At 46.9% G+C, this 26,340-nt stretch overlaps 14 protein-coding genes and 1 pseudogene across 14 annotated transcripts, besides 8 other annotated features; 7 read left to right on the forward strand and 8 right to left on the reverse strand.

Annotated features, from left to right (window-relative positions):
• Positions 1–34: 34 nt before the first annotated feature.
• Positions 35–814, reverse strand: TraAM80_03519 (uncharacterized protein; the record flags this gene model as incomplete). The annotated part of the gene is made up of 1 exon (XM_029380486.1): positions 35–814. One exon carries the CDS (start codon positions 812–814, stop codon positions 35–37), a length of 780 nt encoding a protein of 259 aa, XP_029239703.1.
• Positions 815–890: 76 nt separating this feature from the next.
• Positions 891–930: a microsatellite.
• A 360-nt stretch (positions 931–1,290) lies between these two features.
• On the reverse strand, positions 1,291–1,629 carry TraAM80_03520 (long-chain-fatty acid-CoA ligase protein; the record flags this gene model as incomplete). The annotated part of the gene is made up of 1 exon (XM_029380487.1): positions 1,291–1,629. One exon carries the CDS (start codon positions 1,627–1,629, stop codon positions 1,291–1,293), a length of 339 nt encoding a protein of 112 aa, XP_029239704.1.
• Positions 1,630–1,736: 107 nt separating this feature from the next.
• TraAM80_03521 (long-chain-fatty acid-CoA ligase protein) lies at positions 1,737–2,192 on the reverse strand (the record flags this gene model as incomplete). Its single annotated transcript, XM_029380488.1, has 1 exon — positions 1,737–2,192. One exon carries the CDS (start codon positions 2,190–2,192, stop codon positions 1,737–1,739), a length of 456 nt encoding a protein of 151 aa, XP_029239705.1.
• Positions 2,193–2,276: 84 nt separating this feature from the next.
• TraAM80_03522 (long-chain-fatty acid-CoA ligase protein) lies at positions 2,277–2,732 on the reverse strand (the record flags this gene model as incomplete). The annotated part of the gene is made up of 1 exon (XM_029380489.1): positions 2,277–2,732. One exon carries the CDS (start codon positions 2,730–2,732, stop codon positions 2,277–2,279), a length of 456 nt encoding a protein of 151 aa, XP_029239706.1.
• A 912-nt stretch (positions 2,733–3,644) lies between these two features.
• Positions 3,645–3,677: a microsatellite.
• A 248-nt stretch (positions 3,678–3,925) lies between these two features.
• TraAM80_03523 (putative flagellar radial spoke component) lies at positions 3,926–5,713 on the reverse strand (the record flags this gene model as incomplete). The annotated part of the gene is made up of 1 exon (XM_029380490.1): positions 3,926–5,713. One exon carries the CDS (start codon positions 5,711–5,713, stop codon positions 3,926–3,928), a length of 1,788 nt encoding a protein of 595 aa, XP_029239707.1.
• A 419-nt stretch (positions 5,714–6,132) lies between these two features.
• Positions 6,133–9,411, reverse strand: TraAM80_03524 (mitogen-activated protein kinase kinase 2; the record flags this gene model as incomplete). Its single annotated transcript, XM_029380491.1, has 1 exon — positions 6,133–9,411. One exon carries the CDS (start codon positions 9,409–9,411, stop codon positions 6,133–6,135), a length of 3,279 nt encoding a protein of 1,092 aa, XP_029239708.1.
• Positions 9,412–9,707: 296 nt separating this feature from the next.
• On the reverse strand, positions 9,708–10,079 carry TraAM80_03525 (uncharacterized protein; the record flags this gene model as incomplete). The annotated part of the gene is made up of 1 exon (XM_029380492.1): positions 9,708–10,079. The coding sequence occupies one exon, from the start codon at positions 10,077–10,079 to the stop codon at positions 9,708–9,710; it is 372 nt and encodes a 123-aa protein (XP_029239709.1).
• A 126-nt stretch (positions 10,080–10,205) lies between these two features.
• Positions 10,206–10,237: a sequence feature (A-rich).
• A 181-nt stretch (positions 10,238–10,418) lies between these two features.
• On the reverse strand, positions 10,419–10,772 carry TraAM80_03526 (uncharacterized protein; the record flags this gene model as incomplete). Its single annotated transcript, XM_029380493.1, has 1 exon — positions 10,419–10,772. One exon carries the CDS (start codon positions 10,770–10,772, stop codon positions 10,419–10,421), a length of 354 nt encoding a protein of 117 aa, XP_029239710.1.
• A 55-nt stretch (positions 10,773–10,827) lies between these two features.
• Positions 10,828–10,879: a sequence feature (A-rich).
• Positions 10,880–13,122: 2,243 nt separating this feature from the next.
• TraAM80_03527 (uncharacterized protein) lies at positions 13,123–13,434 on the forward strand (the record flags this gene model as incomplete). The annotated part of the gene is made up of 1 exon (XM_029380494.1): positions 13,123–13,434. The coding sequence occupies one exon, from the start codon at positions 13,123–13,125 to the stop codon at positions 13,432–13,434; it is 312 nt and encodes a 103-aa protein (XP_029239711.1).
• Positions 13,435–13,677: 243 nt separating this feature from the next.
• Positions 13,678–13,703: a microsatellite.
• A 12-nt stretch (positions 13,704–13,715) lies between these two features.
• TraAM80_03528 (cyclophilin) lies at positions 13,716–14,309 on the forward strand (annotated as a pseudogene).
• A 285-nt stretch (positions 14,310–14,594) lies between these two features.
• Positions 14,595–15,233, forward strand: TraAM80_03529 (uncharacterized protein; the record flags this gene model as incomplete). The annotated part of the gene is made up of 1 exon (XM_029380495.1): positions 14,595–15,233. One exon carries the CDS (start codon positions 14,595–14,597, stop codon positions 15,231–15,233), a length of 639 nt encoding a protein of 212 aa, XP_029239712.1.
• Positions 15,234–15,840: 607 nt separating this feature from the next.
• Positions 15,841–15,875: a microsatellite.
• Positions 15,876–16,002: 127 nt separating this feature from the next.
• On the forward strand, positions 16,003–18,555 carry TraAM80_03530 (putative translation initiation factor IF-2; the record flags this gene model as incomplete). The annotated part of the gene is made up of 1 exon (XM_029380496.1): positions 16,003–18,555. The coding sequence occupies one exon, from the start codon at positions 16,003–16,005 to the stop codon at positions 18,553–18,555; it is 2,553 nt and encodes an 850-aa protein (XP_029239713.1).
• A 287-nt stretch (positions 18,556–18,842) lies between these two features.
• Positions 18,843–18,878: a microsatellite.
• Positions 18,879–18,928: 50 nt separating this feature from the next.
• Positions 18,929–21,418, forward strand: TraAM80_03531 (uncharacterized protein; the record flags this gene model as incomplete). Its single annotated transcript, XM_029380497.1, has 1 exon — positions 18,929–21,418. The coding sequence occupies one exon, from the start codon at positions 18,929–18,931 to the stop codon at positions 21,416–21,418; it is 2,490 nt and encodes an 829-aa protein (XP_029239714.1).
• Positions 21,419–22,605: 1,187 nt separating this feature from the next.
• On the forward strand, positions 22,606–24,879 carry TraAM80_03532 (putative protein HID1; the record flags this gene model as incomplete). The annotated part of the gene is made up of 1 exon (XM_029380498.1): positions 22,606–24,879. The coding sequence occupies one exon, from the start codon at positions 22,606–22,608 to the stop codon at positions 24,877–24,879; it is 2,274 nt and encodes a 757-aa protein (XP_029239715.1).
• Positions 24,880–25,257: 378 nt separating this feature from the next.
• TraAM80_03533 (EF hand) lies at positions 25,258–25,692 on the forward strand (the record flags this gene model as incomplete). Its single annotated transcript, XM_029380499.1, has 1 exon — positions 25,258–25,692. The coding sequence occupies one exon, from the start codon at positions 25,258–25,260 to the stop codon at positions 25,690–25,692; it is 435 nt and encodes a 144-aa protein (XP_029239716.1).
• A 246-nt stretch (positions 25,693–25,938) lies between these two features.
• Positions 25,939–25,977: a sequence feature (A-rich).
• Positions 25,978–26,340: the final 363 nt, after the last annotated feature.

Genomic DNA, 26,340 nt, shown 5'->3' on the forward strand with positions numbered 1-26,340 from the left:
CGGTATTTGCGCAACGGGCTCCGCAACACCACCGCTAAAAAGAAAATGCACGTTTGAGAGCACAAACCAAGCGACGACAACCTCCCGCATCAGTGGTGCCGCAAGAAATGTGCGGAGTGACGGAAGCAGCAGCAGCTCTGTAGTAAGCCGCAGCAACGCCTGTGTGAGTGGAGGTCGCCAGTGCCCCACGCGCTAGCCCGCGTGGATCCAACACCCGCGTCATACTGCGCCCCAAGTGTTCCACGGTCCCCTGCATCCACGTCTTGTCCTCCCCTTGTAGCACCAGCGAGGAGGTCAGCGAGACCCGCAGCAATTCTACTGCCCCTGTACGCACGGCAACTGCGTCGGTACCGTGGTGCGCACGATCGATGTACCTCACACACGCCGAAACAATTCCAGGAAGACAGAGCCGCGTATTCCCACAGCCGATGGCCGTCACCACGGCGACACACGCGCGGAGACTCTCTACCTGTAGCTGCTGAAACCAAAGCTGCCTGGGGCCTGACAAGGCCCCCAGGAGCTCATGGATAAAGAACGCGGCCTCCGTGTGATACGACGCGCTCTGGAAAAACATGCTGTGGCGCCGCAAACCCACACCGTGCAACGCCCCTACGGCCCGAACAGCCAACAACTTATCGTCCTCGGTGGAGGCCAGCGAGCTGGCCGCGAGCCTCGACGGACTAGACAGTGCCTCCGCACCGCGGAAAAGGCGCACAAACTCCTGCTGGAGGAGCAGTGTGAGCTCCTGCACATTCTCAAGCTGATCTGCCTTTTCTGCAAGGTGGCACAAGACACTGGCTGCCGTGAGGCTCATCCGCACACTCCGGTAGATGCTTACTGCCCCGACCCCCCTCCCACGCTCGCGTGCTCAGACTCTTTAGACAGAAAGTCACACACACACACACCGACACCAACAGTCAGACAGACACAAGTACCTTACTCCTTGTCACGTGGTGGTCGTGGAAAAGTTGAGAAAAAGAGAAAAAAATGAGCAAATACATAACATAGATACACATCGAAACACAGTGAGTACGGCAGAATAAAGCCCTGCAGTTTGAGAAGGCAGGAAATACAAAGAGGAGGTTCCCAAGGAAAAAAACAACAACAATAATAAGACACCCCCTTCCTTTCTCATTTCCACCCGCTTATATGTCTGCCGTCAGCAGTCACACAATTTTGCTCCGGCCCTTAAAACAAATCGTCATAGTCGTCCACGGCATGCCCAAAGAATTTCGGCGTCTCATCGTACATGGCACTAAAGTAATGGACATAGTGATGCTCAATTTTTCGTCAAGCAAAGGTGTACTTACATGTTATAACGCCGTTGGCCAGAGTGCACTCCTCTATAAAGGCAAACCGGTGCACGTGCGCCCGCGCTGGCAGCCCCTGCGAGACGCGACGCAACTCTGCCCGAATACAATCTGCCTTCTCGCGCTCGCTCACAATGAGCACGCCGTCACGGCGTTCCACCTTGCGCAGGTGTGATGGGATGGCCTTGGCGTTCGTGACCACCAACGCGGTGGGGTAGGGACGATTTTCCCTGTGCAGAAAAACTTGCCGAATAAACGGGCTCTTGATGAATGTCCCCTCCACCTCCAACGGATCTACCACGGCGCCACTCGCAAGCATGATGAGCACGTCCTTGCTTCCTTTGAGTGTTATCCACCCACCCGCAACGGAGCCGTAGTCGCTGGTGCGCACAAACGTCCTGCCGCCGCAGGCCACGAGGGAGTTATTCACCTGCTCGGGGTCGATGTGGACGTCAAAGTACCCCTGCATGGCGTGCGGGGCCTCCACGAGCACCTCGCCGATGTCCCCAGGCGCGACAATCTCGTTTTTTTTTCGTTCACAACACGAATCTCAACCGCCGGAAGCGCCTTCAGACGGAGCGGCACGTCAATGTCAGTGGCGATGAGGCCCCCTGCCTCCAATGCGCCGTAGGTGCCCACGGTAAATACGTCTAGGTCCGCCAGCAACTCCATCTGATCCCACGTCAGCTGGCTACCAACGATAAAAGCAATACGCAGCTCATTTCCAAACTGTTCCTTAAACTTTCCAAGCAACACATGTGATGCGGTTCGTAGTGTGTGGCCTGGCTTCTTCAGCATGAGTCGATTCTCCGTGATGCGGCCCAGCGTAAACCGCGCCATATCCTTCGTTATACCTCCACGATTCATGATTTTGCCCACCATATTGGTGTAGGCCCTCTGAAACGGCAGAGCAACCGAAGTAATGACACTCGGTTGCACCAACGCAAGATCTTGAAACCCCTCCAGTTACTCAGGCGGAATGCAAATGCAGGCTCCTTTACAGATTGACTGATAGAGCTCAACTGTAAGTGTCCCAGCAATACACCAGGAACACAACGACATAAATAAGTCCGTATGTGTCAGAGAGTCACCGACGTGGGCGTAAATGGAGCCAATATTTGCCATCATATTTTGGTGTGAGAGCATCACACCCTTTGGAGGCCCGGTGGTGCCTGCGGTTAACATAGTCATGGCAGTATCCTCCGAGGTGATGTCTTTGCGTGGAACGATATTCTCTGGTACATCCGCAGCTATGTTGATTACAACAGCGTAGATGCTCTCACCCAGCTGGTCCTCAAAGCAAATCACATGTTGCAGCTGCCCCACCTCGCCAATCCACCCCTTCATGGCGGCGTAGGAGGAGGCGGACTCAACGAATAACACCTTGGCCTGCGTGCTCTTTAGCACGAGTTGCGCCCCCATGGGAGTCACATTGGTTGGCAGAACCACCAAGTTGACGCCAAGCTGTAGTGTGGCAAAGTGCACAGCCACCCATTCATAGCGGTTCTCACTGATAACGGCAACTCGCGAACGTTTGTCAACCTCATCTTGTGCAACAACGTCCTCATGGCAGCCATCTCCGCCCCAACAGACTCATATTTGGCCCACACGTACCTCAGCTGGCCACGCGTCCACATCTTCGTTCCAAGAAAACGCCGCGTTGGCCACGTCTTCACGGTTTGGCTCCACAATTCAACAAGCGCGTTTTGTGGCTTAATCACAAGCCCCAGTCACATGTCATTGTTTATCGACCCCCCAGCAGCTACATTTGATTCACCGTAGTAGGTGCCAGCCACATTGGTGCCAAAACGGTACGATATTTGCAGGGCGAACCCGCCTCCTATGCGGTTGCTCCTAGTAACGCGGTCAGTCAAGGTCAAGATGCATGAGTAGAGTCGCATTGTATTGTCTCTGTTTTCCCCTTCACCTCCGCTTCTTTTTTTCGTGTTTATTTTTTTGAAGGATTTGCTTGTTCCTGTTCTCTTTTTTGCGCAGTCTCTATAACCTAGCAACCGTGGCAACAGCAGCCGATGCCGCTAGAGGCTGCGTCTAGGCACAAAGCATGCAAGGGACAAAAGCAGCAGCAAAAGCAGCTTTGACAAACGAGAGGCCAAGAGAAATGCCACTGGTGAAGCACAGAGGCACGCACTTGACAGATATCACTGCTCCTTTAAACGCGGCACCTGCATTCATCTCCGCGTGCTGCAAAACGTACATGGCGAACAGAACCAGGCAGCTAATACAATAAGCATTTAAAAAATACTGTTTCTTGACATATGAGAGTTAAAGGCAGTACGGTAAAACATGTGCGGAGTTTCCCTCCTAACTTTTTGATTCTTGTTTTTTTCTTCTTCTTCTTCTTCTTCTCTCGCTCCTTCCAGTCGTAGTAGTTCAGGGGTATTGGCAGGGCAGCGCCCTTCCCTTGTCTGTTCCTGTTGGCGCTTCGTCGTCGTTCCCTTTGAGGGATGCGCATGAGATGAAGCCCCGACGCACGCGTGGGCGAACCTGCTTTTTCGCGAAGGAAATAAACCCGTACATACGCCTCCGTACAACTCCTGCTTACTCTTGCTCTCTTGTTCTCTCGCTCGCTCCTTCCATCTGCTTCGGTGATGTCTCTACATGTCCTCCTCCGCCTCCTCTTCCTCCACCTCGTCTTCAGAGTCCGGCCCGGGTGGCTCCTCGCCGCGGCGAACTAACTTCTCCGTCGCCGGTGTGGGGTCGTTTGCCTCCGTGATGTCAGCGCACTCTGGGAGCACCGGTGGAGCGAGCGTGGGTGTGAAACTGAAGTCAGTCTTCTTGAGTCCGTTTCCAAAGTAGACGCAGCCCCACCTTTTGCCGCCATCCGCGACGAACGCGACGGCGCCTGGCCAGCGCAACGAACGAACCAACACCACGCGGTGTTTCTTGCTGTTGTTGTTCACAACCCGCACCGTCCAGGCGGCAACCTTCACCTTCGTCGGATCGTCATCGGGTATAGCTTCATCCGTGACCGGCTTTGGAGGCATGTCGTCGTCGCCTTCATCTGCCTCCGCGGCATCTTCCGCCTCGGTGGCTTCTTCTTCCTCCTCCTCCTCATCCTCCTCGTCCACTTTCGGCGCCTCCGGGGTGTTGATGACTGCATACAGAAAGTCGGAGTTAATGGGGGTAAATATCTCCCTCTCCTCCTCCTCTTCATCCTCCTGCTCCTCCTCATCCTCCTCATCCTGTTGTTGCTGCCGCTGTAGCTCCTCAGCCTCTTCTTCTTCTTCCTCATCCTCCAGCTTCTCTGGAACCTTCGTCTGCCTACCATTGGCGTAGATGTAGCCTTCTGCGTGAACCCACTGATCCAGCTTTGCCCACTGCGCAACGTCCAAATCCTCCTCCGAAGCGAATCCCTTTACTACTTGGGTTAGTGGGCGGTATTTCGCCTCCTTGAGCTTCCTCGCGTTAGCCCCCTCATCCTCGTCGTCGTCCTCCTCCTCCTCAGCGTCTTCCTCAGGTTCCTCAAGTGCCCCCAATGGGGCGATGTACGTCCCACTGGCAATACGGCTAAGCTGCACACGAAGGTAAATAGCCTCATTCCATTCGAACGGTGGGCTAGAGATGATAGCCGCATTTAAATCACCCGTAAACAATCGCTTAATCCGCCTCCCTGCCACAATCTGCTGCGGTGTGACATCTGGAAGCAATTTCCATTCTGCCGCAGGATGAGAAGTTACCCAAAATGAGAGCCGATTCACCCCAACAAAGCCAGGTTCAGGCTGCACAGGAACTTCCAACTTGCGTCGCGCCGGACGAGGCATGGTGTTGACCTCCTCGTAAACTTTTTCACCCTCTTCGAGGTAACGCTGACTGGAAACCACGTAGTAGTCGCCTTTTGTGCCAAAAATCTTTCCAAAGAAGCGAACTTCTCCCAGTTTCTTTTTCATTGCCAGCGTCGTGATGGATCGGTCAAGTAAAAAAGCTTCTTCCTCCGTCACACCATATCCAGCCCAGGCCCAGTAAAGGTTCTGCTGAGCAACGGAGTCATATGGAGGAGCGCTGTAAGGCTTTATCCGCGTTGTCGTTACAGTTGTATAGGGATCGGGCTGCTCTATCGTTGTCACTGCTTCAGGGGGCCGACGCTCAAACAGGCGTTCATTGTCTGCAAGACGTGAGAGCTCGGACGGTGGGACCAGGCACGGCTCGTTGCATGCAGGGGTACTTTGACCGTTCACAAAGCTGTGCTGCTGCAGAAGTGTAAAAACGTCGTTAAACCTCGAGGGATCACCAGCAACGCCATGTGGGTCGTCGTCCAGCAGCTGCTCCATCAGCCGGATGAGCTGGTCGTAGACGCTGACGCCGTCCTTGTTGGCGTTCATCAGGTACGCCTTTGCTCGTCCAAACATTTCCTCCATATCCTCTACGAGGGGTTGAACGGACATTTTCTTCTTTTTTTTTCCCCCTAGTGTTGCTGTTGCGAGACCGGATGTATGTACACTTCCTTCACTGTCTCCTTCTTGGCGCTTCCTTTCTGTTTCACAACCCTCTAATCGCCGCGAAGGCCGTCAAAGGCAAGAGCAAGGAAAAAGTTCCCTTGTGGGTGCGTGTGGGTTTGTTACGCAGGTATGGTGAGGAAAGAGGCAAAAAAAAAAAAAATCGTACACAGCACAAGCAGGCATCCCAAAAAGAAAAAAAAGGCAAAGAGGGGAGGCAGAAAGAGGCACCAAACGGCTCAGAATAACCACCCAGGGGTCTCTCAGCATTCAGGATAACGTCGCAATGCATTTTTCGTTTATTTGCAGTTGGTCATTGTTGTTGTTTTTACTTCTTTTCAAATCATACATAAGGGCAAATGACAAGCTTAACCGATTCGCTGATTGATCCGTGCGACATACTTTGCAATCGAAGGTTCAGCCTCAATAACACTGCTCTGTTCGAGCTGCTGTAGAGCCTCCTTCAGTCCCGATGACAAAAACTTCTTTTTGCACTCATCATACGCACAAAAAGAGCCTATGGTAATAAGCGCTATTTTTCGCAGCCCCACCTTGTCCTTCTTAAGAATACGCAAAAGGGCCTCCACAACATTGTCTCCCATCAAAGCAGAAGTGAGGGAGCCCCCATTGCGCACAAAATTGCTAACCGCACCGGCAGCGTTTTGTCTCGTTTTCTCGTCACTACTGGACAAAAGTTTTACAATGACTGGGATAGATGGCCTAAGCAATTCATACAAAAAATCGTTATGAAACGCTGCGTTGCCGGCCGCAAAGGCCGCAAACTTTTGCGTTGTTAGATCCTCGTCGCTACAGCGCTCTACAAGTCCCTCTATTAGCTTGTGGTTCGCCAAAGGTTCATAGAAGTATGGAGAATGCTTGCACAAGTTCCCAAGAAGGTTACACATTTTGCTTCGAAGAGCCCCATCTCGGTGTCGAAGAAGATCTAAAAAAGTTTCATACAAATTTGCACTATGAATAGGTGGATAAAATTCCTTTGATATCCGAGCCAGTTGGGAAAGCACATTAAGTCCATCAGAAACAAGACCATTGCTCGCCTTTCTTGAATCCAAGACTTTTCTTATTCGTTCAGGTTGTAGACCACCACCTTCTACAAATGCCTTGGCGAACATGGGGGAACCCATCACTAACTTTATGATGACCGTAAATGGTGGACCCCAAAACGCCACTTCCGTGTAATCAAGCGCAGCAATAAGCATTTCCATGACCCCTTCCTTGTAAAGAATTTGCTGTATGGCGGCAACAGTTCCAGCCTCCGCGTCAGCGCCTTGCTTTGCTGGCTGAAAAGTCATCAACAAAATCTGAACAATTATTCTAAGATGAGCATTTACTCCCATAGTCCCCCCCCCTTTATATTCAGGCCACAACTGAAACTGTTTGAGATAATTTGAGCGTAACTGACGGCAAATAATGGTCATCACAGAAATTGGGCCACCGCTTTCTCCACTGTAGGGTTCTACAGTTTCTAGCAAAAGACTCATGGAGTGCAGTCCTTCTTGTTGATACTGCAAGGCCTGTTGAACACAACGAAGAGCAGCCAACACACCATTCGGTGATAATTCTACGTTGGAATCGCTATCACGCAATAACGTAATTACGGTACGAAGTGATATTTTTCTTTCATCATCAACGAGAGTTTGGGTTGAAGAATTCAAATTTTTTTGATACATAATTGAATTTGGATCCGAAAATACAACTGACAGCATATGCATTACACCATCTAATAAGCCGCAATCAGCAAATCCGTAGCTTGTGCCAAGGGCACGTGGTGCCACATGCCGGTCTGAGATTCGGCGCACACCTTCTACGATAACACGTAATCCATTCATCAATACGGAGTCTGGTTCAAAAACAATGGTGTCCTTCATTTCCCGATGCACAAAGGCTACCAGAAGGGCGGCTGCAGCAGCACAGTTAAGGGCCGCGATATTCTCCCCTGTAGATGAGTCATAATAGCAAACGGCCGTCAATCCGATAGAGACAAACGCAGACACCTTTTGCGCATTTATTTGATCTGGGGAAGACAATTTTATATGGGGGATCAACACTGAAACAGTGTGAAATGCAACTGCCACGTAAAGTTGAAAGGAGCCTTGTACTTTTACTGACGATTCCTTTACAGAATCAAGCAAAGAGGCCCAAAAAATGGGGAACGTCTTCAATTTAATCAGTGCAGCTCCAAACCCAGTTCCCCATTTGACACATTGAAAAATTACCTTCACACAATCCTCACGAAGATTATTCCGATTCTCAATTACTTCGCGTATCATAAAACCAAGTGTCTCCTGAGGCTTTTCCATCAGTTCTAAAGCGACTTGTTGTCGTATAAGAAGATCAAACGGTGGAAACTCACTTCGTTCTTGCAAAGCGTTTACCATATTTTCTGACGGATATTGTGCTGGAAATGAAAAAACAGATCCATTTTCGGGGAATACAAGTATCCGAATAAATTGTAAAGCATGGCGAACTACATCTACCGTTTGTTTATCATTGAGTCGCCTTAATGTAGGTCCCAAAATGCCCAATTGCGGAATTCGTTCCAGCAATGCACTATTTTGCAGAGGCGATGATGTTAATGTCTCAGCTGCTCTCGTAAGCCCTTTAAAAGTTTCAAGCAATTCATGTGAATCAGTTGAATAGGAAATAATTTCTATGGAAGGGGAAGAAAATAACGAGCCTTCCTTAGAATCCAAGGAGGGCTGTTGCAAGACCACAGTAGTGCGAGGTGTATGCCCTGAAGGATTCGTTTGAAATCTGCTTGGTTGAGTGCAAAGCCGAAAGCAGTCCAATCTCTCCATACGTTCTTTCATTTCCTTCTCGTGTTGCTTAATTAGTGTCTGCCACTTTCCATCCTCCGCACTAAGGGCGACAAACTGATGATTCAATAAGTGAGGCCAATTTAGTCTCGCAGAGAAGGACTTTGTTAAAAGACCCTTCAAAAGGGATTTGAAATCCGATGATATAGGATCCTCAAATTTGACAGGATCATTGACAATTTGATTGATTAACTTGTAAAGATGGTTTGTGTAGAATGGTGGTTTACCATAGTATAGCTGATACAGAATACACCCAAGCGACCACAAATCTGCACTGTGGTTGTATGGTTGTTCTTGGACAAGTTCCGGCGCCATATAAAGGGGTGTTCCCTTAATACTCGTCAGCACCATCGTGTTATAACTCATCGATCTGGCAAAACCAAAATCAGCCAATTTAACTGAGCCATTCTGACCAATAAGAATGTTCTGAGGTTTCATGTCTCGATGCATAATGCGGTTAGAATGTAGATAATGAAGTGCCTGGACCAATTGCTTTGAAATACGCCGAACAACATCTTCAGGAAGTTTTTTGTCGTCCTCAAGAATTTCAAATAGTTCTCCTTGAGCATACTCCATCACCACAACAAATTCCTGCTGAGTTTCAAACGCTTCAAGCAAGGTTATAATGTTATCATGATCAAGCTTTGTCATAATTTCAATCTCGCTACGAAGGTTTAAAAGCTCCTTATCATTCTTGCCTTTTTTCACTATAAACTTCATGGCTACAACCTGGCCAGTCCCTTTCCGTCTCGCCTTGTAAACCTTGCCAAACGACCCCTCCCCTATTAACTCAACTATTAAATAATTTTCCATCTTCAGTACTGTTTTATAGTCAATAAAGGAAGAGAGAAGAGGTGAAAATAGAAAACACATCAAATAAGAAGCACAAAAAAAAATCACGGAAAGCCAGTAACATAAAAAGAATGTAAAAAATACATTCATTATGAATGTTTCAAACCAACGCAATCCAAAGGTCAATCCTTTCATTGGATTTGTATTTCCTACAGCTGTATTTCCCTTAAACTTCTGCCCTCTTTTCTTGACAACCAAAAACGAATGGCTAGAGGACTAGCACAATAAAATAAAATCTAACCACCAGCAAAAAAAAATCACTTTACAGCATTTTCATTTCCTTCCTTCTCAAGTTTCTTCGTTTCTCGAATCTTTTGCTGCTCTTCATACTTTTCGTTGAACCCGGGCGCCTTTGTGACAACAATTTCAATCTTGTCGACAGTGTTGTTCCTCGCGCCCTCACCTCCCCCGCGTGAAGTATTAATTTTCTTCACAACAACCATTTGTTGGTCCTTTAGCATTTCAACGACTGAAACGGCTTCATTAATGGCCTTTCCAAGGGCAGAAACGCTCACCTCCTTTTCGCCATCATGTAACAGGTGCTTGGTAATATCGACGTAGAGGAACTTTGAACCATGAAATCCCACACGAACCGCGTTCTTGGGTCGCTCAGTATTTTCAGCAGACATCTGCGGGTACTGTGGGGTGGATTCTTTCTTTTACTTGAAAACTCGTGTTTTGCTTGAAAATAGAAAAAAAAAGCTTGGGGAATGTAGCTACTCAATATTTTAAAACCCCTGTCAAGCAGAGGAATGAAACAAAAAAAAACATAAACAAAAACAAAAAAGTGCAACGCCTGGTAAGGCACTCTGTCCACACAAAGGAAGAAAGCAAAAAAAAAAGTTCCATAAAGCAAACCCGTCTTCTTACGTATGTCTTATATTCCCCTAAAGCTTAGATAATCACCTTTCTCCAATCATTTTTTGCAATTTCAAGCATGTCCCTCAGACACGTATAAAATCAAAACCCTACTGAGCTTTTTCTGCGTTTTCGTCTTTCCGTTTTTTCTGTTCCTCGTAAATTCTGTCAAAGTCCCGCGATTTCGTGACCAGTATTTCAATTTTATCAATCACTGACGTCGAAGAGTCTTCAATATTGCCCCGTGAAGTGGTAATTTTCTTCACGGTAACAAGGCCCTGATTCTTCAATATCTCTGCTACGGCAACCGCGTCGGAAATGGCGCGCCCCAAGCCCGTAATAATTACTTCGGGTTTCCCTTCGTGAAGACGGTGCTTGGTGTAGTCAACAAACGCAAAGTTGCGGCGATCAACGCCAACCCTGACCTGGATAGGTGCAGTGGCTTCTTCGACAGCGCAAGTCATATGAATGGTGTGAAAGTTAAATACTTTGTTGATAACATATAATATTTTAGGTGACAATAAAAACAAAAATAAAAAATAAAGAAGTCAATATCATTAATAAAAAAAAAGCACAGTTGCAAAGAGGAGAACCACATAGTATAAAAACACCGACTTTCATACGTGTGGATACACCTTTATCTTGCCCCTCAAACAAACACAAACCACCAATTGTTTTCTTTTTTGGCAAAGGGGAAGTTAAAGAAAAAGCGGTATATGAGCTTTGTCTGCAGTCCTATTAGCATCCGCTCAATGCAGGTAATCATCCCACTACCACCCCCTCCTCACGGGAAAACAGCATAATAGCAAACATTTTCAAAAATCAAATCAGCACTCAAATATTCTTTGAAAAAATCAAACTCACAGACAATTGAATGTTGCCCATGAAGTTATTCTACTATAACGGGCAAGTATAGTCAACACCAAACAAATCTTCTGTTGTGTTCCTGTTTTTAATTATTATTATTATTTTCTTTTCTTTCTTTGTGTTTGGACGCAGACTTAGTATCCTCTAAACCCAACACTATCTCCATATTAATATTTTTTTAAAAGTCCGACCAAACCATACATGGCAACATTACCACATCCATTCTCGTTAGTATACACACCATGGACGCAATATCGTTTTGCAGCTTGTACTTACTAGTACCTGCGTTCCTGTGTTTTTTTTATTTCTCTTTCCCGGCATGCAATAAGTGTTCTCCGGCTTTTTAAAAAATGGCAAAGTTGCAAGTATTAACAGCTAACTTGTTCATGCATTAAAGGACAAGAGCCCAGTCCGAGCATTCCAAACAACTGAGCACCCCCCACACACTCAAAATAAGACCCAGCCCGCCTTGCCGTCCCCACTATGAAGCGCCCTGGCCCCGCCGCCCCCCGCGCCCCCACGCCAAAACCTTTGAAGAAGCACACCCGCGCCGCGGCGAAGCGGCCCGCAGCGTAGCAGGTGCCCCTGGTTCCTCTGATCCCTGCGTGCGTTCCGGAGGGCGCGACTGGGAATAAAACCAGACGCCCGCGAGGCGGCGGACCGCCCCGGCTGCGCGGCGCCCTTCCGATTCTTGGGGCGGGGCGTCGGGCATTTAGAGGCCACTCGCGACCACAGCCTCGCCCAAGACAGTTTTAGCGCCGCCTCGTTCTTTATTGCGCGGAGGGCGGCCTGTTTCTAAGGCGCGGCGGTCGCCGGGCACACCCGGCATCGATGGGGCCGCGGGCGTTCGCGGGGGGAAGGGGCGCCCGCCATGTAGTGGCGGACGTGCCGGGCGCCGCCTTCGTTGAGCGTATTATTTTTTTTTTAAGCAAGGGATATGTTTGGGAGGACCCCGGGCGGGGCGGCGGGTTTGGCGAACGCGTAGGCTCAGACAACGCAATGGGGAAGGGGGAGGGTGCGCGTCTGAAGATTCGGGATGGCGCTTTCCAGAGTATTATTTGATGGGCATGGTTGTTCAGGGTCGGATGGGTGGACTTAACTAGATATGTTTTTTTTCTATAAAGGGATAAGGAATATACAAATAAAATAATGTTGTGTTTTTTTTTTGCCGATGGGTGCCGATTGAGTTTTTTTTTTCTGAAAGGTGACACGGTTCTCCGCAAACTTGTCTACATCCGGCATAAGGTGAAAATGCTGCGTATTGCGTCAAATTTTGGATTACGTATGTCCTTGTCGTTCTACCGTACATAAGTATTATTATTATTATTGCTGGAGTTTCATTTAACATATTTGGAGCCTTATGTACTGGCTTTTAGGTGAAACAATATATATCTTTTTCAAAAAAAAATTGTTTTTGCTTGTAGAAGATAGTATCTAACCTGTTTTTTCTAGGTCGCAGTTAAACATGTCAAGGATGCAGAACGGAACGGTTAATGACGCACAGCTTCAAGCAGTCAATGCATTTACTGAGGCACAATCTTTACTTGAAGTAATGCTGATGAAGTTCTATGCCGTGGAACGCAAATCGGGAGATCCTTTTTTCTTAGAGTAGTTATAGCTGGTAAAAAGAACGGAAATGCCAGTAATTCAGTAGGATTGCTTCTGTCGGAACTTTTGGATACTACCGTGGAAACTAGTCAGAATCTTTTATGTGAGGGAAAAGGGACAGTGGTGAGGCCATCCGGTTTGCTTATTGACTATGGTACTTATTTTATTCAGCTTCTTGAAGGAGTTGAAAGACATATTGTTCTTTTCCTGAAACTTTTGGAGAAACACTGCGCACAGAAAGAAGAGGCTAGTTGTTATGATGTGCGGATATTGTATTTGGTTGATGATGTTTCCCCATCGGTCTCAACGTCATTTCTTTATACAGACAAGATACCCGCCATGAGTACAGACGACGAGATTCAGGAGAAGACTGAGGAGGAGGTTGCTGACATGATTATGGAGGATGTTCATAACCTGATGAAGCTCTTGGATATTGTGGCATCGGAACCAAGTAACAGACACAAATTATCAGTGGATAGTGTTAGGGTTACTCATCCTCTACTTTTCCCCCGCATATCATCGATCAGGACCTATCTTGGAGGGGATCTTTGTCTTACACTTTCAGAATACGTTGATGTATTTGGAAAAATACCAGTGGTGACCAGAGATGTTGAGTTAAATCATCCTGTTGATTGTCCATTAAAATTTTGATGGTTTATTTTTCATTTTTTTTTGGTTCATAATTTGATCTAGAGAAAGATGTATGTATATATATATCATCCGTCGTTAACGAAGTATTTCCAAGTGATACAAATGTATTTGGTTTTGTTAACATTTGAAGATGTGATAATTGTTTGAGTTTTGGTGATATCTTTTTTTTCGTTTGTTCAACTTGTTTTTTTGTTTTTATTTTTCTGTCTTACAAGGTGTGTCTGAGAGATAAAGAGGAGGAGAGTGTGTGTGTGTGTGTGTGTGTGTGTTGTTTCCGAGGTAGCATTTAGGATGCCGTCAAAGCGGGCTACAAGGGTTCAAAAGCTTCACGAAGCCTCAGGAGATGATCATGCGCCCGTTTTTTCCTTTGTTATTGAAAAGGAAGGAGAGGGTCAATATGGTAGAATTGATGTAGAAATTTTTTTGAACAAAGCTCCTAAAGCATGTGAGCTTTTCTTGAATAGTTGCCCAGGTGCACTAAATGGAGACAAGAAAAGCAATAAACAAAGTATAGTCAGACAGCATCGGTTTCTCCGTCTTACAAACGAGGGACTCAAGTCGGTGAGCGTTTGGTATCCCGCACACTTTCTTTCTCCGATATCGAGAATGAAATAGGGCGTATAGGTCATGCAGTTGGAGTCGTTTCGCTCTGTCGTTCATCCACTTCGTGGGATGATTCCTTTTTTTTCTGTCTAACTGACAATCGCAGCGAACTTGAGTCTTTAGATAAACGCCATGTTGCGTTTGGTAGGGTAATTTCTGGTTTGGAGACACTCTTTTCACTACGAGATGTTCTTTTACCCTATGTAAAGGAAGGCTGTGTTATTGAGGGAAGCCCCTACATAATTTCAGATGTTTTACCAAAGAGAACCACATAGATTTACCGTGTCTTGTTCTTGTGTCCCAAGCAATATGTACAGTTTTTATGTGAAAAAAGAGCTTTATATTGGTTATATATCCGGTTAGTTGGAAAGGAATGGAAGGGACTAGTTGGTAATTTCACGCTTTTCTGTTCACTTTCTCGCTTTTCAATTATTTCCTATCTGTCTGTGTATGGATATAAATATTTTTTTAGCTTTGGATTTTCAGTTTCCTGTAATGAAGAAATATATATGTATATGTGTGCTATATTTACTTTTCATTTTTTTTTGTTAAAAAGTATGAGTAATAACGGGTTAGTTAGTGAGAGTGTGGCGGCAGCCCTAAATGTAGAGCTTATTTCTTACGTTGTTGGTCGCCATAACCTTAGCGGAGAGGACAGTCAAGGTGCTAACTCCGACAATGAAGTGGAGTTGAATACGCATAAGGGGCTTGAAGGGTTAGGCCTATTGCTGGGTTTGCGATTGTCGGAACGACTCCTATATCGTCAATCATCTTTTGGTGAGTGGACTCCTCCAGGTGTAACGCATTTTGTTGCCCGACAATTTTGGAAGGCTGCTTTTGGGAAAAAAATAGATAGGATGATGCATATGAATGACATTTATTTTTGTCTTATTGACAAAAATTTTCGATGGCTTGAAGGCTTCCCTAAGGTAAAAGGAGATCGCATAATTTCCACAACGGTATTGTTACCCTCCGCTTACTCAGAGGAATCTGTAACCAAGGAGGAAGGTGGCTCAACTCGGGATGAAAGAGTAGGAAGTATGCCAATTCACAAAGATGTTTTGATTTATACTGTTGGCATACTGAAAGGCCTTATTCGCGTCATGTACCCTAGTGGACATCTTGCAATTCATGCTAACCTGAACAACGAAAACGAAACTCAGTTTGTGCTGGACTTTAGAACTCCTACTCTATAGAATTGCATGTGAGAAAGAAATGATATATATATATAATTCTGAGGGGGGGAACAGAGTTTAAGGGATCAAAATGAAACTTTTCACTGAAAGCAGATAACTGAATTGTTTTTGGAACTGGTGTCCCACGTATTATTTCTCTATCTATCTATCCTGATTTTTTTTTTTGTGAAGGAAGTGGTGATATGCTCCGTTCATATGGAATGCGCCTCTCGGCACTTGGCCAGACGCAGGCTCGCAGATTTACATCTCTACAGGTTGAAAAGCCATGTGCCACACTTGCTGACAAGATAGTTCGGGGTAGAGAATCCACAGTATTTTACCGACATCCTGTTTACGTTATGTCTCGAGAGAAAATGTTGAGTACAGTATGGGTTGACAGCGGCATTTTCAGTATTTCTTGGAAAGTGTTATTGCCATACTTTGCAGTCGCCTATTTCTTTAAAGCTTAGGAGAAGAAATTAGGATACTAGGAGAAGAATGAGATAAGTATTTTTTTTTTGGTGCATATACTAGTGGAAATGTTTTCTTGGGCGTGTGTGTGCGTTTTGGTGTCCCTTTAGCTTTTGGAATGATGCTGAGATTACGTTTCATAATATGTCTTTTGGATTATTATTATTTGTATTGGTATGAGTAATTCTATTTTTCTATTTTTCTTCCTTTATACTCAGATGTTAATGGGTTTTTGTTTTGCAAGCAATTTAGGGAAATGTGGCGTTCTCGCATTCATTTATTAGGAGTTACTGGTGCATTTTACCCACTAACTTCTGTTATGGATGCTTGCTCAGTTGTAAGACTTGTTCGCACAGGCACCACTAGACTAGCAAAATTTTTGGAAAAAGAGGTTCTTGAGTCAAGTGGTACTCAACGCTCTAGGTCCTTTGATGCAAAAATAAAAGATGATATTGCAATGTCATTACAGACACTTTTAAATTTAAAGGAAAGAGATGTGGAACGTGTTGTTTGGGAGGAACAAAAACTTATTGATGAACGTCTGGCGACGTGTCTTGTGCCTTATCAAGTGGCAGCAAATATCATCATGAGAGGACTTCCGAAGGAGGTGAGAAAAAAATGTATGGAGGAACTGAAGGCCGAGGAAAATTTCCTTGCAGAAGGGATTACATGTAAAGGGGACAACAAATTTATACAGTGGAAAGAGCAGGATGTATTTGTCTCTACTGGACTAAACTATCTCAGGCGGGTTTCTCCTCTCCGATCTTCTCGTACTCCCGTTATCGCAGTTATGGGTCACACTCAACATGGAAAGACAACGCTTCTTGATGTTTTACAGCGGACGAATTTTCGTAACGAAGAGTCCAGGGGCACATCTCAGACCATTCGAGCTTTCACGATCCCTGGCTCTGAGGAAATCGTCAGATCGGTAACATTTGTTGATACACCTGGTCAACGCATATTCACAGAGACTCGTTTTCATGCACAAAGTATAGCAGATGCCATACTTTTAGTTGTTTCCTTGGTGGAGGGTGTTCAAAGTCAGACCTACGAAACCATCAAAGTGGCTTTAAACCTTGATAGACCGATTGTGGTGGTACTAAATAAGCTGGATCTTTATTCAGATTCACAAAAAGCGAATGAGGCCGTGTTTAATATTCTCATGGATTTACGAGAGGCGGGAGTGAATGTTGTTATGATTCATAAAGAGAAAGATATTGAACGACTACACGTATGTAAATCCGGTCCAAAATCCAACACACTACTTTCAGAAGAGGCTCATAATACGTTTCAGTTATTTGCACCAATGAAAAAAATAGATCCTAAATATAAAGGAAGTAGCACACATCCAGTGCTGAACTTACAGCGCAGCTGCACCGGGATATGTATATCAGCGAAGAAAAGCGAGAATATAAATCTTCTTTGGTTACTTATTGAACGGATGTCTTCAGTGTTATCACCAGTTTGTCATAGCAAAACAGAGGATTATACTTCACATTCTTGCTCACATCAGGCCGTTATCTTGGAGTCCTCAAAACATCTATTTGATGAAGAGAGTTTTAGAATTCGGAAGAGTGTGCAACAGCTTCAAAAGAAGCAAATTACCGCCTTTGAAAAACGACAGTTGCAATTTGGAAAGAACAGTGTTTGTGTGAGATTGCATTCTGCTCTCAATGCTGCCAGAAAAAAGGTACAGAGCTCGAATCCAACAAGTACGAGATGTCTTGTTTTGACCGTTGTCGTCAGGGAGGGCTGCCTCACAAGAGGCATGCCCTTTGTTGCAGATCAAACGAAAGGGCGTGTGGATTACATGATAGACTCTATTGGTAATTATGTGAATGAAGCGTATCCCGGTACAGCTGTTACAATTATTGATCTTCACAGTAACACTGGATGCCCTGGTGTAAGAACTCATCTACTTTCAATGCCTTCAATGGAGGAACGAGATCGAGTTTTTGAATACAGGCGTTTGCTGCAGTGGTTTGTTGAGTGTTTCCCTACTCGTTTGAATCTTCTTCGTCCGCGAGGGATGGACGTGTCCTTTGCATACCTTGGTGATTATGGGCAACTTAAAAATACGCGTTGTTTAGAGTACCAATTGCTTTATGGACCTCCACAGGATGCATCCTTAACAGAGCTTAACTCAGAATCCACGCAACACACGATCACAATGAGTGATTCTACACCGCGTGAGAAGAGTATTGCAGAGTATTTGTCGGAGAAAAATTTGGAGCATGAAGAGCGTCATAACGAGCTTTTATTGGATGATGGATTTCATGGAAAAACATTTTTGGACGATGATCTTGCGGTAACGTTAGAAAATACTTGGACACAGTTACAACCTCACAATAGGCCTGAGACCCAAGCGAAGTATGATGAAATGATTAAAAGCAGTGTCCAGATCGGTGTGCTTTTTAAGGTTGACTCCTGGCACAGCGCCCGAATGCTATATCGTGAGCTCACTCGGTTGGGTACACGCAAGGTGGCATTCCAAGCTGTTGGAATGCGGTTCGGTGAGTTGAATGTAGATGATATTATGTTTTTTGGGCGAGCAATGAAGATTGCCATTTGCTATCGGACTCCTGTAGGTCTGTCTACTGACCTTGATAGATACCTTGAAATCAATGACACTTGGGTCCTGCAGACAGATGATGTCTCAGAGGTTGTTTTGTTCCTTAAGTGGTGCGCGGTGGCGCTCCATAAGGAGTATGCCCCTGATGATTATGGAGTGACCGGGCAAAGTCATAAAAACTACTTGGTACTCATGAAGGATGGAGCTGGAGGGGGCCTTGTGAAGAAAGCGGAGCCACCAAATAATGGCCGACGCCGCAGGCTGCTTATTACACCAAAATCTTCACATTCAAATCTGTAAAATACAAGCACTTTTGCCAGTACGAGGGGTGTTGCTTGTGTGTGTGTGCGTTTTTTTTTTTTTGCAGTTTCTTTCCCCCCCTTTTATTGCCTCACAGAGTGTTGCGAGTAACGGGATGCCTGTGCGTGGTATTATTGTTATTACCACTAATTTCACCGTTTAGATCTGTTGTTTGGGGATATTTTTTGTGTGTGGTTTGTTTTGGCATTTATTTTTGTATTTGTTGTTTTGTTATGTTACATACATTATTATTAAGTGGAAGGAAACTATTGAAAACACAGAGTGCCTTGCTTTGTTTTGTTTTATTTTTTGCCTTTTTTTTTCTCTTTCCCTCCTTGACAGTGGATTGGGGTTGAAGAGCCGCGGCAGTGGAATGGCAGCGGCAGAGGAGGATGCTGACTATATGTGTCTGGCGACGAAGCTGTATGCCGACTCCAAGCACTTTCTGGCAATTAAGGCCTATGAGCGGGCTCTCGTGCAGGTGGAGGACGCTGCTGCCGCTGCTTTCGTTACATCGGACTCGATGACTTTGTCGGGGCACGACGCAGTAGCGGGAAGCGTGCTGTTCAAGGACTTTATACTGCACTGCAACGCGTTTAGCGTTAAAAGCGTCGCAACCGACATCAAGGTGGCGAAGGATTTTATGCGGTTATGCCTCGAGGAGCTGCTGAGGCGAAATTATATTCAAGGAAATCTTGACACTGATGACCCCAGCCAGCTGTTCGTACCTGCTCAGGAAGATAGAGGTATTGCGTTCCTTGTGTCACTGAGCTTGAACAATTGGGCCTGCCTTTTACTGCGATCAGGAAATACGACAAGGGCCGCAGCGTTTTTTCAGATGGCACTCGACAACGCTGTGTCAGAAGAGATGACATGTATTATTCTTATTAACATATGTGCATTAAGCGTACACAATTGCTCATTCTCAGAGGTGTGTGAGCGAGCACTGGAGGTGCTTCGCAGGACAGAAGACAACGACGAGGAGAAAAAGGAACGGGTGTGTGAAAGTACTACGACCCGTGAAGATGTGGACGTACTTCTTTGCGCGTTCGCGTATCATTATTTGGCCATCGCTGAGGAATACCTGCAGCCACACGAGGCGGAAGACCACTACAATCAAGCGAAGAAAATGCTAGTCTCAAGCCCCTACCAACAATGGTCAAGCGTCATTGAACGCGCCCGCAGACAATTTATTGAAATTATACAACGCCGCAGAGAAGAGGCGGTCCGACGACGCGAACTCGCTGATGCAGAGTTGGAGGCTGCCAGACAGGTGGAAGCAACTGTTCGACGAAAAGGTGGCCGACCTAAGTCTGCATTATCGGTGCCCTCTTCTTCGAAGCGTTTGAGTCGTGGCAAAAAACACAGGTGGCGGAATTCAAGTGCGACGAATGATACAAAAGATGACTCTGTGGAACTTCCCCCTATAAGTGAATATCTGAAGCAGAAAATGCGGATAGAGGGTCTAACCAACTTCGCGGTTCCACTGCTTCGGGTGGTGGATGTGGGAGACATGGTCTTGACGGGAAACCACACTATTGACGAGATCGTCTTTCCCTTCACGGAGGGTGCAGGCTCAAACAGTGTTGCTATGGTCGTGCTATGCGAGGAAACACCTCTGCAGATTGTAGATGAGGCGGAGATAAAAAATATCCAGTCCCCACGGAGGACAATTTGGTCCCCGATTGCCAAGAAGAATGACGACATCGTCATTGCACCATCACCGAAGGCAAAACAAGCTTTTCTACCCTCTACGGAGGTGGTGAATATTATGAAGACGTTTATGCCACCCCCACTCTCGGAGAAGTCTATTGAAAATGCTCAGCGCAGCGTTGCCGCATTTAGAAAGATTTTGAATCATCGTTTGCAGACGTTGTTGCGGGCCGAAAAGGCGTATAAGGAAAGGTGGGAAGCCACAAATATCGTGGGGCGTGCTCTTCTTATCTTCAACCTTGCGCAGGACATCGTGAAGTTGAAAGCGAGTATGAAGACGAAGCAGGAGGCAAGGAGGATTTTGGTGAATGCGAGTGCGAGGCGAATAGTGAGATTCTTTCGTTTTGTTCTCAAACAAAAATATTTTGATGTTATTCCAATACGGGGGAAAGCTCGCGTGAAATACGTTGAGGAAAAGGCTGCAATTACTCTGCAGAAGTACGCAAGGCGCTGGCTGGCGACTAAAGAGTTGCGAAGACTGCAGGAGCAACACCAGACCAAAGTACGCCGAGTCACGAAGATCCAAAGCATGTTTCACATGCAGGTCACACGACGTTTCTACCTTGCTCAGCAGGAAGAAAGAGATAAGGTGTTGAAACGTCAGAAGGAGACGGTGGCACGCGAATTCGCGGTGACACAGATTCAACGCGCGTATCGGCGTCATGCATACAGGCTCCATAAGTGGCATGAGGAGGGAGATCTAGCGCAATTTACACTTCATCACTTCAAGTTCTCGCGGGAGTACTACGCGACACTTATACAAAAAACATTTCGTGGGTTTTTGGTGCGGCGCGTTTATGGTCCTGTCGTTCACGCAAAACGTTGTTACGGGCGAAACTGTTATCGTGCTTCGTTGCTAAACAAGTGTGCCACAATTATTCAGAGCGCATTTCGGGGATATCGCATACGACGCGCCACCAGGATCCCTATACAGAGGCGACTGCAGCAGCGCCTACTGCGACGGGCGAGGGAAAAGGTGGAGTTGCAGCGGCGCTTTCAAAATAAAGCGGCAATAGTAATTCAATGTGCCTACCGATGTTATGTGGCTAGGAGGACTGCAGCTAGACTGTGCAAGGTGCGGGAAAGGGAGCGTTTGCTGCGGCGGAATCGCGTGCATGTGCCGTTTCGGTTGGAGGAACAGGTGTACTGACCACAACGTACCAAGGATGTAAATTTTGCCTGATTTTCACAGTTAATGGGTTCTGCAGTTTTTTTTTTGTTTTGTTATTATTGTTCCCTCTCTGTGCTTTTGTGTGTGTTTGCCATGTGTAATACGGTTGTGGTTGTGGTGATAAAAAAAGATATTATGTGCTCCACTGGGCGCCTGGTCCTCGTGCGGTGGGTAAATAAATGACTGCGGTTTTGTATTTGCTCACTAATTCTGCTTGGTTTACTCCTTTTTTTTTTGTTTACTGGTATGTTCTCCCTTCTGTAGGCGTTGGGTGGTGTGCCCGTGAGTGTTTCCTCAGCCGTCTCCAGTTTGTCTGTCCCCCTCCCTCTCCTCAAAGAGAGTCTCTCCGCCAAAGCGCGAAAAACAACAACAAGCCAACAAATGAGCAAAAAAAAGAAAAAAAAAGGAGAAAGAGAGGTGGGGGGGGGTGCGGCATGTGGGTGCACGCACGCCTCTAAGAAGTATGCGCACAAGCATTGCTTGAGATGTCTTCGATAGGGTTCTCTGCTACAGCCATTTACTCGCTGCGTGAAGACTTCTACAAACCTTTTTTTTTCCACCTGACGCCAGTACCTCCGGCTGCTCTTTTTTTGTTGCCATGCCGACTCGACACCGCGACGCGGTGCTGTTTTAAGTGTAGAATCCCTTATCTTTCCCTGGACGACGGTGTTTTACCTATGATTTTGTTTGATGCAAACGGAACTTAACCCCCTCATGACGTGCGCAGAGGCTCTGTAACGCGTGTACGAGCGGCTAAGAAGGTTGTGCTGCGGCCGAGGTGCGAGTGAGCATGGGGCGTAGTCGTCGTGCACGCACGCGTTATCCACGTTTATATGAGGGTTCTCTCGCGCAACTTTGGGGCACACGCAGCGCCCGGTGTACATTTTATTAACTGTCATCTGGTCGCTGTGGGCAGCCGCTTCTATTACTTTCTCAGTCCGCCTTTTTTTTAGTTGATTGCATACCCGTGTGTTTGGTGCATGCTTCACTGCTCTCTCTCTCCCTTTTCCGACGAAAATATCAGAACAAAAATAACAACGGATAAATGCCCTGTTGAAGGGACATGATGTGTCGTTAAACTTTACACGTTCCGTCTGTATCTGCCTGTTCTTGCATCCTCCCGAGGAAGGGAACGCCACAGCAAAGTCTAATATAGTCCTGAATAGATGGGGACGTCAAGCTCAACGCTGGAAGTGGGTAAGGCCTTACGCTTGCTGCTAACTGATGCACCTGTGGACAATGGCTCGCTCGCGTTGCTGCTAAACACATCCCTCTCTGACACTGAGGTTGAGCGAGCCCTTCCGTTTTCTACGTTAAGGCTGATGCGGCACTACTACACGAAGAACTTTGCGATACTACTGTTTAAATGTATTGAGACTGTCTCGCTGGTGCGCATTGCCTCTCTTGAATCCGCGGCCGACATGCAATCCGTATCGCAAATGCTTATGAATGCTCTGTGTGTACTGCGGCGAATGCTCCCCATCGCAATGGAGGGCGGAGACACACCGTGTGATGAGGGGGAGCTGGCCGCAACTGACGCGCCCAACGCCAGTGAAGTTTTGACGGATGCGAACCTCCTCAAAGTGGGGGAAGGCGGTGCACGACATCGAACACGTTTTGCCGCCTCCTTTGTACAATTTTTTTTTGAGGAAAATCTTGCCTGTGATGAGCAACATCCGAAACAGATGCTTCCGTTTTTGCCTGGTCAGAATGCAACACTTAGCAAATTCTTGGGACGGCTGCTGGTGGACTGTTGTTTTATTCGCGGCCTGACGCTGCCCACATCATCTGCCCCTGCAACACAATGTGGGAGTCACCCCAATGTGGATGCGTCCCTCTTGTGGTACCCGGGCGTGGGTGGAATGCAGGAACAACTTACCGTCTCACAGGTGGTAAACGCCACGACACATGCCCTTCGATACCAGCTCCTCTACACACTCACTGCATTTTTGGCCTATCCATTGTTTTCCCCGCCTGCCACGCGAGACACCGTCTTTTCAGAACCACTAGTTAACGCCTATGAGACGCCACTTCTCCCAACACTCGTCGCCTCCGCGTTGAATGCCATATTGTCATATGCACCGTTTGGTTCTATGCCATACACAAGCCATTGGGTGGGGAAGGAGGAGAAGGTGGTATTAATGTCTGCACGATTTTTAAGTGCCCTGATATGTTATCCAGGCGCCAGGGTTGAGGGACCCGCACAGGCCCGAAACACTACTGGGTCTGAGGAGCAGGAAGATCACCGTGAATCAAAAGAGACCGTGGAAACACAGGGAGGCATGTCTGAGACCTCAGTAGAGCATCCGCCTAGCCCACAACCCTTACAAATCATTCATAGCGCAAGGGAACTCATCTGTGCATTGACGCTGGAGGAGGCGAAGTACGTCGTGCTGCATCTAAGAAACATTATTGGTCTAAAATTGTATTCAAATCGAACGTTTCTCCCCGAATCGCAGCATTGCTTCATAACGCAGGATGAGTTCATGATGCTGCTCTGGCGGTTAGTTGAGCTTTCTCCCCAGTGTCGGGTGGCGTTTGGGCAGCAACCGGAGGCGGTGGATTATATAGTGCCTCTGGTGGATTACGCGCTCAACGCCAGGCGGGACCCAAAGTACTTTCCACATCTGCAGCTTGTGTTGTTTCTGTTGCTGCGACTATCTGAACTGCGAGCATTTTGTCTTCAGTGCAACGCGGCCTTTCGTGAGCGTCTTCCCTTTGAATTTGAGCCTTTTATGGGCACCTACAATGATTTACTAATTATCATGTTGTGCTCGTTCATACTGTTTCGTCATGAGATGATATGTCCCTTGCATGTGACTTGCAGTGCGATCATATCGAACCTTGCTCCTTTTGTTAACAGCATCAGCCTCGTCAGTGCAGAAAAGCTGAGTCTTGTCTTTACTTTGGTGGCCACAAGATGTCTTGCGTACGAGGCTTTATTGGCAACCAATGAGACGCTTGCCGATGGTGCAGAAGTGGCGGCAGATCATGTTGTGATGTTTGGTGTTGTGGGAGCCGTTGCAAGTGTGCTGCAGTATCATGAGGGGGCCGCAGCAGTCCTTCTTGCCGCCTTTATGAAGTGCAAGTCTTTGGTGAGTGAGGTGTCAGAGGTGTTTCTGGTGGAGGGACGTGACGCCCTCCGTGTGCAGGTTACCTCCCCGTTCCTTATAGACACCATCAGGGACGCAATCACTGCCGTTGAAGGAGCCGTTGCCGCTTCGGAAGCTTCTGGCGTGGCGAACACCGCGGTTGTGATACGCAACACATCTCTTGTGGGTGCTTTACCAACTCCACACCGTATTGTTGTTAGGCGGCTTTGCTCCACAGAAGCAATGGAACAGTGGGCAATGGCGACAACCTGGTCGTCGTTGTACATGCACACGTCACCCGGAACCTTCGGGGAAAGCAAATCCATCAAGATGCTACGTTTCATTTAAACCGCATTGCTTCACTCAGTTTTTTTTTTTCACGTTTTAAAATTGTTTTGTTGGGTCGGGTATATTAGTGCGAGACTCGTCTCTGGCAAGCGCTGGGCCTGACGCCTCTGCCTATGCTGCGCCCCAAGTCGGCCTGTTAGAGTTCCTTCTTGGGGTGTAGTGTTTCCCTTCCCTTTCTCCTCACCTGCATCTGCCCGCTGTGTTTATGGCCGCATTGATCGTTCTGCTCTTTGGCACGACGCCAGAGGAAAACAGTTCAAAAAATACATCATTTTTTTTTTTTTTTGCCTTCCCACCTCCCACTTTCCGACACTGTCAGCCAAAGACCCCAGAAGGAAAATTTCTAGAAGCTTTATCTTCTGCGTATTCCTTCCGCTGATGTCTTGCTGCAGGGCCTTCAGCGCTCCTGAGGCCCTTACATGTCAGGTGTGCCTGGACTCATTTCAGAACCCCACACAGGTGTTCATTTGCGGCCACATATTCTGCGAGTCCTGCATTCGAGGGGCGACCAATTGCCCTACGTGCCGTGGTCACGTTGAGTACACCAAGCCAGGACCATATTCCGTGGCACAGGGGGTGCTGGTCCTCCCTGTGATGTGCGGAAGCTGCGGGTGGCAAGGAACACGGCAGCAGTCGCTAGCCCACCGATGTGGGACAAAAGACACTCAGAGTGTCTACAGCAGTTATCCACACCTTTCCGACGAAGAATTGCGTCGCCGGGCAATGAATCCCTCCCGAGGCTCTATCTTTGACCAGCCCGGCACCTTCCAGGGGATCGCGCTCTCCAGCGAGGTCGATCAAACACGAAAGTAACACTTTATGCACCGCAAACAATGGTCATATACAAAAATGAATTAAAAACAATAGCAAAACGATGTATATAAATCTCATCCGCCAACTACAACAAAAACAAATAAACAAGAGGGAAAGCAACCGGAAATTAGGATGTTTTTTTTTTCTTTTAAGAAAAATATTCCGGTGTACGACTCAATTTTATCTAACTCTTGTTCCCACTGTTTCCTTACGTACAACGGCATCGTAATAGCATTCTTTTTTTGGCACACAAACACAAACAAACAAACAAGTCAAAAAAAAAAATGAACTGAGAGAGAGGGAAGGGCGGAGACCGAGTATGGAGGTGTGCGAAGTGTTGCTGGGCTACTCAGCATGCGTGTCTGCCGCTGCCTTATTCCTCTCTCCCTTGTAAGGTGGTGATTAGTTAGGAGGATCATCCCTCTCTTTCGAGGAAGACTTTGTCCGTGCCCGTAGTTACTCATGCCTCCCATTATCATGGCCACGAGGTGCAGTGAGGAGTTGCGCTGCGCGCTTTGCCTGGATTCTTGGAAGGACCCGGTGGAGCTGGTTTCGTGTGGGCACATTTTTTGCATGGAGTGCGTTAAGGACGTGCGCACGTGCCCCATGTGTCGCGAGTCTGTGACCAAAAATAAAAAGCCGAACCAC

This window comes from Trypanosoma rangeli (genome assembly GCF_003719475.1).
Source record: "Trypanosoma rangeli strain AM80 chromosome Unknown Tra_15.4_contig_00092, whole genome shotgun sequence".
NCBI classification, from domain to species: domain Eukaryota; phylum Euglenozoa; class Kinetoplastea; order Trypanosomatida; family Trypanosomatidae; genus Trypanosoma; species Trypanosoma rangeli.